This window comes from Podarcis erhardii (assembly GCF_964252035.2).
Source record: "Podarcis erhardii genome assembly, chromosome: 3".
NCBI lineage: Eukaryota > Metazoa > Chordata > Lepidosauria > Squamata > Lacertidae > Podarcis > Podarcis erhardii.
The window spans coordinates 9,259,546-9,274,110 of record NC_138507.1 but is presented as its reverse complement, the minus strand read 5'-3'; the positions used below and the strand labels follow the sequence as shown (position 1 = coordinate 9,274,110).

At 40.8% G+C, this 14,565-nt stretch overlaps 1 protein-coding gene across 3 annotated transcripts in view; it reads left to right on the top strand.

Annotated features, from left to right (window-relative positions):
- Positions 1-1,807: 1,807 nt before the first annotated feature.
- CTNNA1 (catenin alpha 1) overlaps positions 1,808-14,565 on the top strand; it is a 68,124-nt gene continuing 55,366 nt past the window's right edge. Inside the window, exons 1-3 of one of the 3 annotated variants that reach the window (XM_081855489.1) lie at positions 1,808-1,828; positions 10,668-10,774; positions 13,517-13,712. In XM_081855489.1, the coding sequence (XP_081711615.1) occupies positions 10,670-10,774; positions 13,517-13,712 (301 nt within the window). In that variant the 5' untranslated portion in view covers positions 1,808-1,828; positions 10,668-10,669. Of the gene's footprint in view, positions 1,829-1,971; positions 2,107-10,667; positions 10,775-13,516; positions 13,713-14,565 lie in introns of those variants that run through there. The other 2 variants (XM_081855488.1, XM_081855487.1) reach the window with 2 other exon arrangements.

Here is a 14,565-nt window from a genome sequence, read left to right as displayed (position 1 = left end):
GGCGCCTCAGCTTCAGGATCTGTCCTTCCAGTGAGCCCTCAGGGCTGATTTCCTTCAGAATGGATAGGTTTGATCTTCTTGCAGTCCATGGGACTCTCTAGAGTCTCCTCCAGCACCATAATTCAAATGCATCAATTCTTCGGTGATCAGCCTTCTTTATGGTCCAGCTCTCACTTCCATACATCACTACTGGGAAAACCATAGCTTGAACTATACAGTGATACCTCAGGTTAAGTACTTAATTCGTTCCGGAGGTCCGTACTTCACCTGAAACTGTTCTTAACCTGAAGCACCACTTTAGCTAATGGGGCCTCCCGCTGCCTCCGGAATGACGGAGCATGATTTCTGTTCTCATCCTGAAGCAAAGTTCTTAACCTGAGGTAATATTTCTGGATTAGTGGAGTCTGTAACCTAAAGCGTATGTAACCTGAGGTACCACTGTACAGACCTTTGTTGGCAAGGTGATGTCTCTGCTTTTATTTATACAGTGGTACTCGAGGTACCACTGTATAAATTATTATTATTATTATTATTATTATTATTATTATTATTATTATTTCACGGGTGATTTCTTTTCTGCAGTGAGCCGAGCTCTTAATTCTTGAGAATTCCGGAGGTACCACTGTATAAATAAAAATTTATTTATATTATTATTATTATTATTATTATTATTATTATTTCACGGGTGATTTCTTTTCTGCAGTCGCGCCAAGGTCTTAATTCTTGAGAATTCCGAGGTACCACTGTATAAATAAAAATTTATTTATATTATTATTATTATTATTATTATTATTATTATTATTATTATTTCACGGGTGATTTCTTTTCTTGCAGTCGCGCCAAGGTCTTAATTCTTGAGAAGCAGCGATGAGGTCATGCAGGGTTTCGCTCACGCTGACAAAACTTTTCCTCGCAAGTGAGCAAAGGCGGATCCAGCGGAGTTCTCAGCACCCGAATGAGATCACGGCCCCTCCCGGAAGCGGCTGAATTGCCCCTCGCCCGAGGCCAAAGAGCAGGCAGGAACGCCAGGCCTTATATGGGGATACATGGGACAGTTGGGAAAAGAAAATTATGTGGTTTTAGTAGAAATTACATAAAGGATTAAGTAAAAATGAGTTGGTGAAAGAGAGAATGTAAAATTATAGTATATTAAGACAAATTATTAAGATAAAAATAAGGTTGGAAGGATTTGCTGAAATAACAAATTGAATTAGAATACAAAAATGGGAGGTGTGAGGAGGTCAAGGAAATAAGTGAATGTAAGCAAGTGATGTACAGGTTTGACTTGCTTTTTATCTTTTTTCTCCTGTTTTATGGTTTTTGACGATGTTTTTTTTTTATATGTATTGTTTTTTCGTTTTTTCCTTGATTGTTATTATTTTTTTTCCTGTAATCTTTAAAATCTTAATAAAAATTTATTTTAAATATATATATACGAAATATATATCTACGAAAGCAAATATATATATATATATATATATATGTATATATATATATATATATGTATATATATATATATATGTATATATATATGTTGTGTGTCTCTGTCCCATATATATATATATATATATATATATATATATATATATATATATATGGGACAGAGACACACAACAAAAGTAGCCCTTGGGCGGGAAGTCCGCGCCCGCCTTCCCCCGCCCCCCCCCCAGGATAAAGCGAAACCAAAGCAGTTTCGCCATGTGAGCGGAATCCCCACGAACTCTCCCCTGAAAACTTTCATTCCCAGTTGAGGCTGAATCTCCTCCTCCCCCCCCCACACCCCCCCCTCCCCAAGCCAGGTGCGCGGCTCCCTCAGGGGTTGCGTGAGGTAAATTTCGTTACCTTCTCAGGTAGGCCTCAGGCGGAGGGCGGCGCTGAGGAACAGCCGGCCGGCCGGCCGGCGGGCCGAGGGCGGCGCTTGGGAAGAGCCGGCGCCGTTGCGGAGGGCGGTGCTGGGAAGAGCCAGGCCAGGCTAAGGGGAGGCGCCCGGAAGAGCCCGTTCCCGAGCCGCCTCCTTCGCAGACTCCGTGGCTCGGCTCGGGACAGGGCGCGGCGGCGAGCGAAAGGCCCACACGGACGGGAGTCAAAGCGGCCGGTACTTCACGGGTGAGGGGTCGGGATGTGGGGGGGGGGGAGGAGGGGAAAGGGGAGTTTTTTTTTTTTTTTCCTTTTCTTCCCCTGAGGTAAATAAGCGGAAGGTTTTTGGGGTGGGTTTTCTGAGGTAAATAACGTTCCCCTGAGGAGGAGCGGCCCGCCTCAGGTAACTTTCCACTCAGGCGTCGCCACTTTCCGCCCGCCTGGGCCTCCTCAGGCCGAGTTAGAAACTTTCAACTTCCGAAGGTGGCTTTTAAAAGGGCGGCGGCGGCGGCCTTGGCGCGGCGCCCCTTCTTTCCCCCTCGCCCTGGATATATTCTCTCGCTCCTCTTCGAAGTGGGACACGGAACTGCCGTGCGTGTGAATGGGGCGGGGGGGGGAGAGAGAGATAATCCATTCAGACGCTCGAGGCCTTTTCCTCGCTTCCCCTCCCCCCCCCTTTCTGGGCGCCGCCCTCATTCCAGGGATTTGTGAGCTGCTATCTATGGGAGGGAGGAAGCACACAAGAGAGAGAGAGAGGATCTGGTTTTCTTTTCTTCCCCAGTAGTTAGTTGAGGAGGAAGTGGGGGTTTGGGTCTCCTTTCTTTCGCCCAGGCTTTATCTCTGGGGTTGTTGTTTTTTTAATGTTGGTGGTTTTTTTGCCCGCTTGTGTGTGTGACGAAATGTGCAAAACAAAATAAAAACAAAACAAATTCCTTCCAGTAGCACCTTAAAGACCAACTAAGTCAGTTCTTGGTATGAGCTTTCGTGTGCATGCACACTTCATCAGATGCACACGAAAGCTCATACCAAGAACTGACTTAGTTGGTCTTTAAGGTGCTACTGGAAGGAATTTGTTTTGTTTTGACTATGGCAGACCAACACGGCTACCTATCTGTAACAAAATAAAAAAAATTCCTTCCAGTAGCACCTTAAAGACCAACTAAGTTAGTTCTTGGTATGAGCTTTCGTGTGCATGCACACTTCTTCAGATACACTGAAACAGAAGTCACCAGACCCTTCTATATAGGGAGAAGGTGGGGAGGGGTATTACTCAGAAGGGTGGTGGGATTCGGTGATTGGCAGATAGCTGTGATGAGCCTGTGGACGACTCTTAACGACTGCAATAGGTCTTACAGGAAAAAGCAAGGAAAAAGCAAAAAAAGCAAGGGGTGAGAAGGTGAAAAATGGCTTTGTCATGTATAGTGAGATAAGAATCCAATGCGAGTCGTCAGCAGGCTCATCACAGCTATCTGCCAATCACCCATTCCCACCACCCTCCTGAGTAATACCCCTCCCCACCTTCTCACTATATAGAAGGGTCTGGTGACTTCTGTTTCAGTGTATCTGAAGAAGTGTGCATGCACACGAAAGCTCATACCAAGAACTAACTTAGTTGGTCTTTAAGGTGCTACTGGAAGGAATTTTTTTATTTTGTTTTGACTATGGCAGACCAACACGGCTACCTATCTGTAACTGAAATGTGCAAATGCACAGCAGTGGAGGGGTAGTTGCGCCCCATCAGCTACGGAACTTGCATTGGATCCTCGCCCACAAAGTTAGGATGGAAGTTAAGAGTAAAGAAAAGAAAAGAGAAAATGCAAGCTTTTTGCTGCTCCACTTGACTTCACCTTGAATCAGCAAACTCCTCCTGTAGCCTCCCGACACACCTTTTCTCCTTAAATCCAATTATAAGCCTAGGGTGATCTGATAAACATTGACAATCGAGATCTTGTGTGCGTCAATAGTAGTGTTCGGATCGTGTGTTTTTTCAAACGCCGTGGCTGCCTGCCATAAATTTACTTTTCACAATCTTGGTTTAGTTCACATGTGTTGCGTTAATTTGCTCATTAGCAAAACATCCCATAATTTAATAAATCCAATCTGTCTCCTGTTAATAGCCAGGATGAGTTCCATTGTTGGGCTACAAGCATCTGTGCCACAAGTAACATATGTTGTATTGATTTTTTGTAGGAAGGAACAAGTGGCATGTTAAGTGTTCAGAAAATATATAGTACTGTAATCCTGGGCAAGTTTGCTTGGACTAAGCCGTAACTCACCCTGCCCTGAGGACTTAAGATAGGTTGATGTGTATATTTCAGGAAGTGGATATCGGGACACAAAAGTTGGGGCAAAGTCACCCACCAAGCTTGGTTGCTGAGTGGTGACTTGAACCATTACAAATTTGGATAATAGCCAGATCAGCAAGCACCGCCCCGCCCCCCAAGCTGTCGTTTCCTGTTCTAGAATAAAAAACAAATACTGTATGAATTGCGGGGTGTGTGGTTGTTGGTTGGCCAAGGTGTTCAGAGCTACTGTACTTATCTGAGCAGTGGGCAGCCTTTTGAGTCTCCCTTTTGCCTTGGAAAAAGGTCAGGAGTGGGCAAGCACAATTTTTGACTTTGTGACCAAGGCCAGCCAGAAATTATGGACCCATGTGTGGAAGTTAAGGTGTAAAGAACTGGTGCAGGAGTGCAGAGTTACTTTGCAATCCCAGCTGCTGTTTATGAACAGCAAATATTGTACCTCCCAGAACTCTGTCATATAACCGCTGCAGTGCCATAACAGTAGGATTTCATATTATTGAACTCACTTCCATTTAAATTACAAAACTACATCTAAAAGCATATTTTAAGAGCCTTGCCTTTTTGTTGTGCTTTATCATGTGGTACATTTTCCTTTAGAAACAATTTTTCTTACAATATAGTGTTTTGTAAACATGAGCATAATCTTAGAGAATACAGTTCTAAAGTAGCACATTAAGCAATAAGTTATGTTTGTCATATGTCAAATTGTTATTGATACGATAAATCCCAGAAGAAGAGTGTAGCACATAATGGTTACTCCCAATGTCACCTAAAACATGGTTTAGTAAAATATGAACAAGCCTGGGCTTGTGTGCTCCCTCCCACCATTCCCACCGAGGAGGAGTTAAAATGTTTTTTGTTTAACCGTGGTTTGGCATACAGTATTAGATTTGAAACTTTGGTTAATTATCTAGTGGTTAACAAACCAGTCAGCTTCATACCACTGTATCTGAAGTGGCTTCTTTGAAACGAAGTGTTTAATGTTAACCACAGTGACGGGTCTGGACAACATGAGAAACTGCAATTAACCAAAAGCAGAAGCAGGGTTACCTTCTGGGTGATGAATAACTTTAGCTCCCCAAATTCTGGCCTGGCTTGCGTAGCAGGAACATTAGTTGCACTCCTAGACATTGGTATAGTTCAAATCTAATTAATTGTTGCTTCCAATAGAAAGAGTATTGCTTATTGTGTTGCATCAATGTACATGGTTAGTTTTTCAAAGAAGCCACTTTCAGAAAGCCACTGCGAAGTTGACTAGTTTTAAACCAATCGCTAATTTGTTCAACACAGTTGCAGGTTTGACAACATGACAAACGATTATGAAGTAAAAACAGGTAGGACAGGGCCCTACCCAGATAGTTTACAATCTCTAATTCAACACACAGGAAGGGAGTGGGAAGTGGAGAAGGAAAGAATGTCCCATTTGAGTACCTTCACTTTCATTGAGAAGAGGTTAATGGAATCTAAGAAGGCTTTGATGTATTGTAACGATGAAATCCAGGGTGGGGTGAGGGCTTTGGTGTCTTGTCTTTGAAGTCTTTTTGGGTACTGTGCAGGAATTATATGAAATTCAGGGAGATTCATATTTTGCTGAAGCTGTAGGGGGCAGCTTTTGTTGCCAACACACTACTGTACTTCAGTAACCCCTAAAAGGAGCAACCGCATGGTTGCCCAGATAATTTGACTAATTTCCATGGTATCACCAGCACCCTCGGAAATGCTGATGTGGGAAGCAACTGTATCTCAACCCTGTGGTTACTTCTCATAGGTGTTATTGGGGTTTCGTGATATTGAGGCACCTGGAAGCAGCTCTGTGCTGTTCCTATAGCACAAATTAGCAAACACACTTTGCTTTCTTCCCTGGAGATAAGCGGTCTGTTGTCTTTGGCACAAAGGGAACTTTAAGTCTGAGAAAACTGTTACGTCCCTTCTTGTTCAAGAAATCTCTCTGGAAAGGAAAGAAACCTTTCTTGGCATTTCTTTGCAGAACGGCTTGCTTTCACCTTTTTTTGGGGGGGGGGGATTCTTAAAATTCATTCTGGTTCAGATTTGGCCCTGGCTGCACCCATTTTCAGAGTAATCAATTTTTCCTTTGCAGCATACTGCCCAATGTACACACCACAATGTACACACCACTGTGTATCATTGAAAATAGCGCACGAAACTTGGTTAGGTTCTGAATTGTACCTAGTGAAAGAGATTTGGGGAGCAAGAAACAGGATTAGTTTATCTCATTGGATAAACTATTCATATCATAGAATAAATATTTCCAAGTCAGGTTGAAATTTGATTTTGTTTTTGCATCGTTCCATTATATGTTAGGCAACATTTTCTTACCTCTGTGACTGTTACACTGGGTGTGGGAGAAAGGATGTTGGGGAGGACCATACTTAAAAGATGAAAGTTTTTTATGATTGAAACATGATAGCAGATACATTGTATTGCAGACTTCTAAAGTGTGGAGTAAGTACTACTTGACATAAAGTTAGTGGGCAGTGTTCTGAGTTGATGGACAGATTAGGGCAAGAGATTTTGTTTCCTCTTCCAACTTAGGTGTATATTGTAAAACACTATAAACATCCATTGGAATTGAAAATATATATGTCAATCTCTGGTATTTTGGTCTGTCTGCAAAAAGTTGAAGCTGGCATACTATTATCATCTGACTCACCAGTGTCAAAAGTTTTAGAGGCCTGTGATTTTAGAGGCCCTTTTAAGAATGTTTGGGGGGGAAGGACTACCAGACCATGTAGAAAATGAACATTGTATTTTAGCTGCAGTTCATTCATTTTCAGCTTTGTATTCTTCTTATAAAAAAGTGTGCCTAGACATTCTGTTGTCGTGCCCATAACCTAGATTTAAGGTGCCGTTTAGCTCCTAGCTTTCATATCCCAGTTTCTAACACTGTATGGAGGTGATTGCTACATTAATTTTAGCAGAAAGGTGCTAGTACAAACGGACTCATTAAAATTCTGCTACTTGAGGGAGGGAGCCAATCCTAATAAGGGAGAAATGAGCCTCAGCAGTTTCTTCTGACCTCTTTGGTAAAGGGGTCTCTATTTTGAACAGGATTTTTGTTTTTTTTGATGTATCAAGCCATATCCAGTACAACATTACTTTTTAAATCACTTCTATTAAATCCATGTAAGCTTTATTCCTGCATGCATGCGTAGAATTACCCATTTTGGTGTACCTACTTGGAAATTTAGTTTCCTACCCCCAATTACAAATGCCATACTGTGATTCCACATTTTCTGTTAGGGCAAACAGGAGGGACAGGTAATGTTAAAAGTTCTGTCATGGGTGGATAAAATTGCTAGGCAGTGTAATTTTAGGGTGTACTTGCATATATGTGTTCTTTCTGGAATAACTGGTTTCTCTTGTCCCCCTACAACTGCTTCTCTACGGAATCAGTCAGCATTAAGAGGATGTGTTGCCATTCCTTCTTTCCTTTTTACCATTTGTTGAAGGCACTGCCTAGAATATGTGTGTGATGTGTAGTCAAAGTTCTTTGGATAGGATGATTAATGTCTGGTATGTAGTCTGCCAGACAAGTACAGTACTTGCATTAATGCAGTCATTTAATTGTCATCTAGGCCTCCTGCCAAAACTGATGCATTGCTCTATTCAATATTGGAGGTGGTCCCGTCCCCCCGTCCCCCCCCCCGGTATTCTCTCTGACTGGAATGGAAGCAGCATAGAAGAACAAAAGTTTGAGACTCTCGAGTGAAAAGATGACATCACTGCACAGATATTCCTTTTCAGCAACCATTGCCTTCCTCTTAAACTGATACCGTGAGCTGATTTCATTGTGAAATCTGTGGCACAGATTCTTTCTCTCTGATAGAAGCCAATATGGTTTAGTGGTTAGATTGTTGGGCTCATATCTCAGAAGATGAGGGTTCATATCCCTACTCACTGAGTAACCTTGGGTCTTAACATAATCTACTTCCCGAAAGGTTGTTGTGAAGATAAAATGGGGCAGGAGGAGAACCATGTACAGTGCCTCAAGCTCTTTAGTGGAAAGGCGATCTATAAATGAAGAAATACAGTGGTACCTCAGGTTAAGTACTTAATTGGTTCCGGAGGTCCGTACTTAACCTGAAACTGTTCTTAACCTGAAGCACCACTTTAGCTAATGGGGCCTCCTGCTGCTGCCGTGCTGCCAGAGCATGATTTCTGTTCTCATCCTGAAGCAAAGTTCTTAACCTGAAGCACTATTTCAGGGTTAGCGGAGTCTGTAACCTGAAGCGTATGTAACCCGAGGTGCCACTGTAATGCACTTTCTTCTATTTAAATTTCTGCAGATGATGCTTAGTTTGCTACCTATTCAACCTACTGTGAACCTAGGAGTCCAGAGATAATGTGGCTGAATGAGATCTGGTGGTGGGCTTAGAACTCAAAGGATCAGTGAAAGCCAAGACTGAATGAAAAGAAGGGTGTAGTAGATAGGAGGGACAAAACAAAGCACACAGTGGGTAGACCTTGCAAAGATTTCCAAGAAACAGAATTGATGCCACAATTCTGTTGGCAGGAACATTAATAAGGTAGAAAATATTGCACTTGTGGAAGGGGTGTGGAGTGTGTGACTAGAATCATGTTGTGTGGGTAGGGGAAGACTTTGTAAAGCTAATTTCTGCTAAATTCACGTGGTAATGGACTCATTCTCTGGCCTCCATGCCCCTCCTTTGCCCGGAGTGTAATAGAAAATGTGAGGGAAATTTTGCTATACTTAGAACTACTGCTTCAAAGGTGAACTTAGGAAGGCACCATGGTGATAAAAATGGGGGGAAATCAGCACTTTTTAATACAAGCATGTATTTTAGCAAAATGGCAAAACAGTAGGCATCTTTGGGAAGTCATGCCTGTATTGCAAATGGCACCTGTTGCTCAAGGTCCTAAAAACAATTCATGTGGTTTGTGACAGATAAAATAAGCATTGCACGCTATCACTCCCTACAATGACTCTTAAGCCACCATCTTTTGTATGCATTACAGCAGTATAGTGTAGTTTTTGGCAAATTATTGAATTTGATCCGTTTCTGGGTTGTGACTGTGCAGCAGTAAGGATTCATGTCTCATTATCAGAATTGGATTATCTCCCATTTCACATTCAGTTGAGCATATTCTCACTGGATTTTAAAGTTTGTGTCTGTAACTGTGATTGCTAGAGACATATTTAATGCATGAATGTCATTATGGATTTTTTTTTTAACCATAGTAGGGCAATTTATTTATTACACCAACCAAAATATCACAGAATCCTAGCTTGAAACTTGCCTGGCCTCTAAACCATAATAATAGCTACAGTTTAAGGAGTTATCCTTTTTCCACCCCCTGCTGTGCAAGCATGTTGTGATAAGATAGTGGGATCTTTGTACTGATCAGAGTGGAGAGAATGTGTTACCTGTTCCCACATATCAAAGATTTGTACCTGTGGTCAGAGTCAAATCATGAGGTGGTAAGGTAATATACTAAAAAGTACTTAAGCAGTGATGTTGTAGTCAGCTTTTTCTATATACTTGGCTATGGAAAATGTACAATATGTGGATGCAGAACTGGTTGTATTATTGACTGTGTCTGTTCTGGAGAGTGTAAAGCCAAATAATCTGTTTTCTACTGTGCCATGTAATGTGGAACTGGATAGTTGGAAGGAGTTAAAGAAGGGCTTCTTAAAGCATTGAAAGTACCACGTTGTTTCCAGAGTTTGTGAGAACAGAGAGAGGAAATCCTTGTTTGTCTTCCTGTGTTAATGGTGGATGTAGCTATTGTGTAAAATACGAAGGGCTGTCTTAGTCCCAGCTGCACTGCATTTATTGTCAGTCCCTGTCTTCTTTTTCATGAAACTTGAATGTGTGTTCTCTGAGGGTTTCCAGCGAGTACAGAAAGGATGCTGCTGTGTTTTTATTGCAGCACTTAAGAATCGTGGTAGGAATGACAAGGTGTCTATCCTTCTGTTCAGTCAAGACCATCAACACATTAATTCCTCATAGATCAACCTATGCAATCCACTTGAGAGAGAAATCTATTCTTTCTTTCTTCTCCCAACTGTCATCCAGCTCATTGGTCTTTGACTTGTGGGTTGCAGCAGTGACATATATAATTTTAAGTTTTGTTCTGTTAGGGGTGGCTCTCTTAGCAGAAAAAGACTAAGAAAAACAGTAGATGAATATAAACATAGTAGAGGTATATAGAGAAAAATGCAGGGATGGAAATCAAAAGTAGATCTCATTTTGCAGGTCAGGGCTAAATGATGGCTACTGATCCAACTCTTCCTTTGATGGATAGGACAAGAGTAAATTTTGTCTGCTCTTGCGGCAGAGCTCTAGTACTAGAAGTAATTTGTCCTAGCCTGCAGCGGAGGCATCCATTCAATGCATACTTAACTTTTGAGTAAGCCCTGTTGAATTCAGCAAGTCTTCTGAGTTAAAACAATCACCAGTTTGTGCTGTATACAGAATTTTAGTAAGTGAAATAATAACCAAATAAGTCTCTCTTCTTCCCCAGAAATGACTACCATTAATGCAGGAAACGTTAACTTCAAATGGGATCCGAAAAGTCTGGAGATAAGGACATTGGCAGTTGAAAGGTTGTTAGAGCCTCTCGTTACACAGGTAACAAAAGCTGTATGTGGTGATTTCTAATAATGTTTTGGATCAATAGTAGTGAGCTGGGCAACTATTAGTTTAATTGTACTAGTCGGTAAGATCTGCATTGGACTTCCAAGTATAAAGTGGGCACCATGGCAAACTTGCAATGTGTAGTCTTCTGCCCACATTTTCTTTTTTGTAAGAAAACTTCAAAATAAAACATGAACAAGTTAAAAAAAATCACCTTTTTAAAATAGCTGGTAAATATGATCTGATACTATCTTTCATAATGCCTTCTGTGTAAAATATTCTTGAATGTTGAGTTTGAATGGGAGAAATCCAAGTTCAAATCCTTGCTCATCAATGAAAGTCCACTTGGTGAAACAGTGGGGGGAAAACTAAGATAGATAGATAGATAGATAGATAGATAGATAGATAGATAATTAAAGCAAATCTTTTAGTGGTCTCTTAAAATGGAATCTGTGGCCCTCTATTAAAACCACAAACCAATATCAAAGGTATTGTGCTCGATTCAAAATAATTCCTTCCAGTAGCACCTTAGAGACCAACTGCACTGGAAGGATGTTTGTTTGTTTGTTTGTTTGTTTGTTTGTTTCGACTACGGCAGACCAGCACAGCTACCTACCTGATTCAAAATAAATTAGTCTTGTTAATCAGTGAAGATGCATTTGTTTAAATGGGACTTAATTAGTTAAGTTTGTCATTTCAAACTTAACTAATGAGTGCATCTGTTGAAGATTTTGTCCATAGTACTTGGTGATCTCTAAACTATGTCTGACTTGAGAGACAAGGAGCACCCAACAGTCTCATTCACTCTGCCTGGTGTATGCACTCCTTCCCTCCTTCCCTTTCCCCTTTTCGGTGCTAATGGTTGATACTAATATCTACATTGAATCAAGTGATGATATGGTTAGAAGCATTTTTCAGACACTGAGCATAGATAACTTTAAAGCAGAGATTAAAACCTCCTTCCAATTTATAGCTTCTAATTCTTGTTTAAAGTCAGCTATGAGTAGCATTCAACTTGAGGTAAATGTAATACTGACTGTAATTATCTCAGAGGAGTGATCATGGAGAATAGCATATGAGCATGAGTTGGCACATCTGATCCAACCATGATTAAGAGACTGCAAAATGTCATATCTTCACCGCGCCTCACTCACTGACTCAGTTCCAAATAACATTAGAGTGCATTTCTGTTCAAAGGAAATCATGACCAAAATATCTCCTTTTTGAGATCAAATGTAAGTGTGGCATAATAGGTCATGCATATTACAAACAATACTGAGGGTCAGGGCATGACGAGTTGTCTCAAGTTTTAATATCAATTAAATTAAGAAAGAGGACAAAGTTGTGCAATCACATTGTGGATATGTGATTTTGTTTCCTACAAAGGTGGGCGTTTCCCACATGGAAATACCTTGTTTTGGACCTTAACTTTCAGCTCTTTGCTTCTAAGAGATTCTGAGTGCTTGGTCTGTGAGCAAATCACTTTGCTAATTGTTCTTGCATTTACTTTAAATCACCATCCCAATGCAGCTCTATTATTTCTTGCAGCTGGCCCTTCCTGATATAGTCCAGCATAGCTTGATCCAAACCACAATTAAAACTTTAAAACAAAATCCAATATAATAAGCAATAATACAATTTAGCAATACACAATCATTAACAAAGAGTAAATTAGCAATGTTATATATCACAAAATATTTTCTAAAACAGTGAAAAGGAAGTATCCTGTTAGGTAGTGCAAAGGCTTTCTTCAGTTATAAATCAACAGATTTTTGTAATGTTTGATCTCAAAAACTTAGGTATTTCCTCTGTGGTCTCCATGCAGATGCACACTTTCTTTTGCATATCTGTTAAGGAAATATTTGAAACATAAATGGGGAAACTTTAAATTGGTCTATCCTAGTGGGTGGCCTCATAAGCAGCTTTCTCTATCTTGCAACTTTATTAGGATAAAATTGAATGGTACCATGAATGCCACCCTGAGCTCTTTAGAGGAAGGAATTCAAACATAAGAAAGCAAAATCCCATGTAACATTAAACTTATGTCTTGTGTATACAAAACAGTGACCTGTTTCCATAATATAGAAAGTAATTGTGAATAACCACAGACATGTAGTATCATGAGAAGAAATTGCCTTGGAAAAGGATGAGAGAAAAGCAGTTTTTGAGAAAAGCAGTATGAATGTGGGCAGTGCTTTTTTTCTTAAACGTTTAGGGGTACTTTCATTTTCCTACTCATATTGAAATACTGCCCCTCAATGAGGCCAAATTTAGATTCACAAAATGTTTAGGGGTATCCCCCCAGAAAAAAAACAACACTGAACATGGGAGAGGGTGAAATTCAGTGCTAAAGTGCATCAGGGAAAAGGCAGGCAGATGAAAAATCCACAAAGTCAGAGTTTACCAACCAGGTAAGTGAAGATAGAGCTTAAAGATGCAGGAGTGAAGAAATAAGGGTGAGAACTGCCTGTAAAAACTGTTCTGGAGCAGAAAACTGAAAATTTGCATTAAAGTCTACACTCCTAATCAGCAACTAATGTTTCAGCTGCTTAACTGTTTGACATAAAATTCTTTTAAACTTAACAGACTTTTAGCTTGATGTTGTTTAATTAAAATGCAGTCGATCTTGCTTGAATTGTGATGCTTGTCCAACAAATAAATCTGGAACCATATTAGCAGGGAAGGTTCTCATAGTTTGTCAACTAATAATATGTCCTGTGTGATGCTGCTTTCCAGGTTACAACACTGGTTAATACCAGTAACAAAGGTCCCTCCAACAAAAAAAGAGGTCGGTCTAAAAAGGCTCATGTTCTAGCTGCATCAGTTGAGCAGGCAACAGAGAACTTCCTGGAGAAAGGAGACAAAATTGCAAAGGAGAGCCAGTTTCTTAAAGAAGAGCTGGTGGCAGCGGTGGAAGATGTTCGCAAACAAGGTATGTAGTAATATCACATTGTGGTGGGAAGCTGAATTGCTGTCCCAGCCCTGTGAATTAGTTCACTAAAGTTATCAGTCTACAAAACTAGCAGCCTGCCTCTCAATACATGCACATATTTAAAGGTCAGTTTTCATTCCTTTGATTATGAGAAAGCAGCCAATTTTAAGTAATTGTACTGATTTTATTTACAGGTGTATTTCATTTTAATGTTGCCCTTTCTCCATGGAGCTCAAGGTGGCATGTATAGTCCCCCATCTTCTTCTTATCCTCACAATAATCCTGTGAGGTAGGTTAGTCTGAGAGATAGTGACGGACCCAAAGTCACCCAATTAGCTTTGTGGAATGCCATTTTCATCTTCAGTAAGACAAGTTACTAAAATTCTGCTATTAAAATAAACTTAAATAAACTGAAGCTCCAACGATTTAAGACCAAGGCACTGTTAGCAAGTGGTTCCATAGACCTGATGAAGGGGAGGTTACCTACTCTTGATGGGGTTGCACTCCCTCTGAAGGAGTAGGTACATAGCTTGAGGCCTCAGTGGTGCTGAGTGCCTTCCATCAGCTTCACCTTGAAGCCCAGCTATGCCCCTATCTCAGTGGTAGTGAACCTTTTAGAGACCAAGTGCCCAAACTGCAACCAAAAACCCACTTAGTTTTCGCAAAGTGCCAACATGGCAAAATTGTTGAGGTTTTTATGGGGGTGGGGATTACACAGGATTCTGGAGCTTTTTTAGGGGGAATGCAGAAAATAACACCACTAAAAATGCTGCAAATCGCTCGCGTCAGCAAACATGCGCCTCCAGCTCACCAACAGCACACCGCCAGCTGGTTCGTGGGCATGGAACTTCGC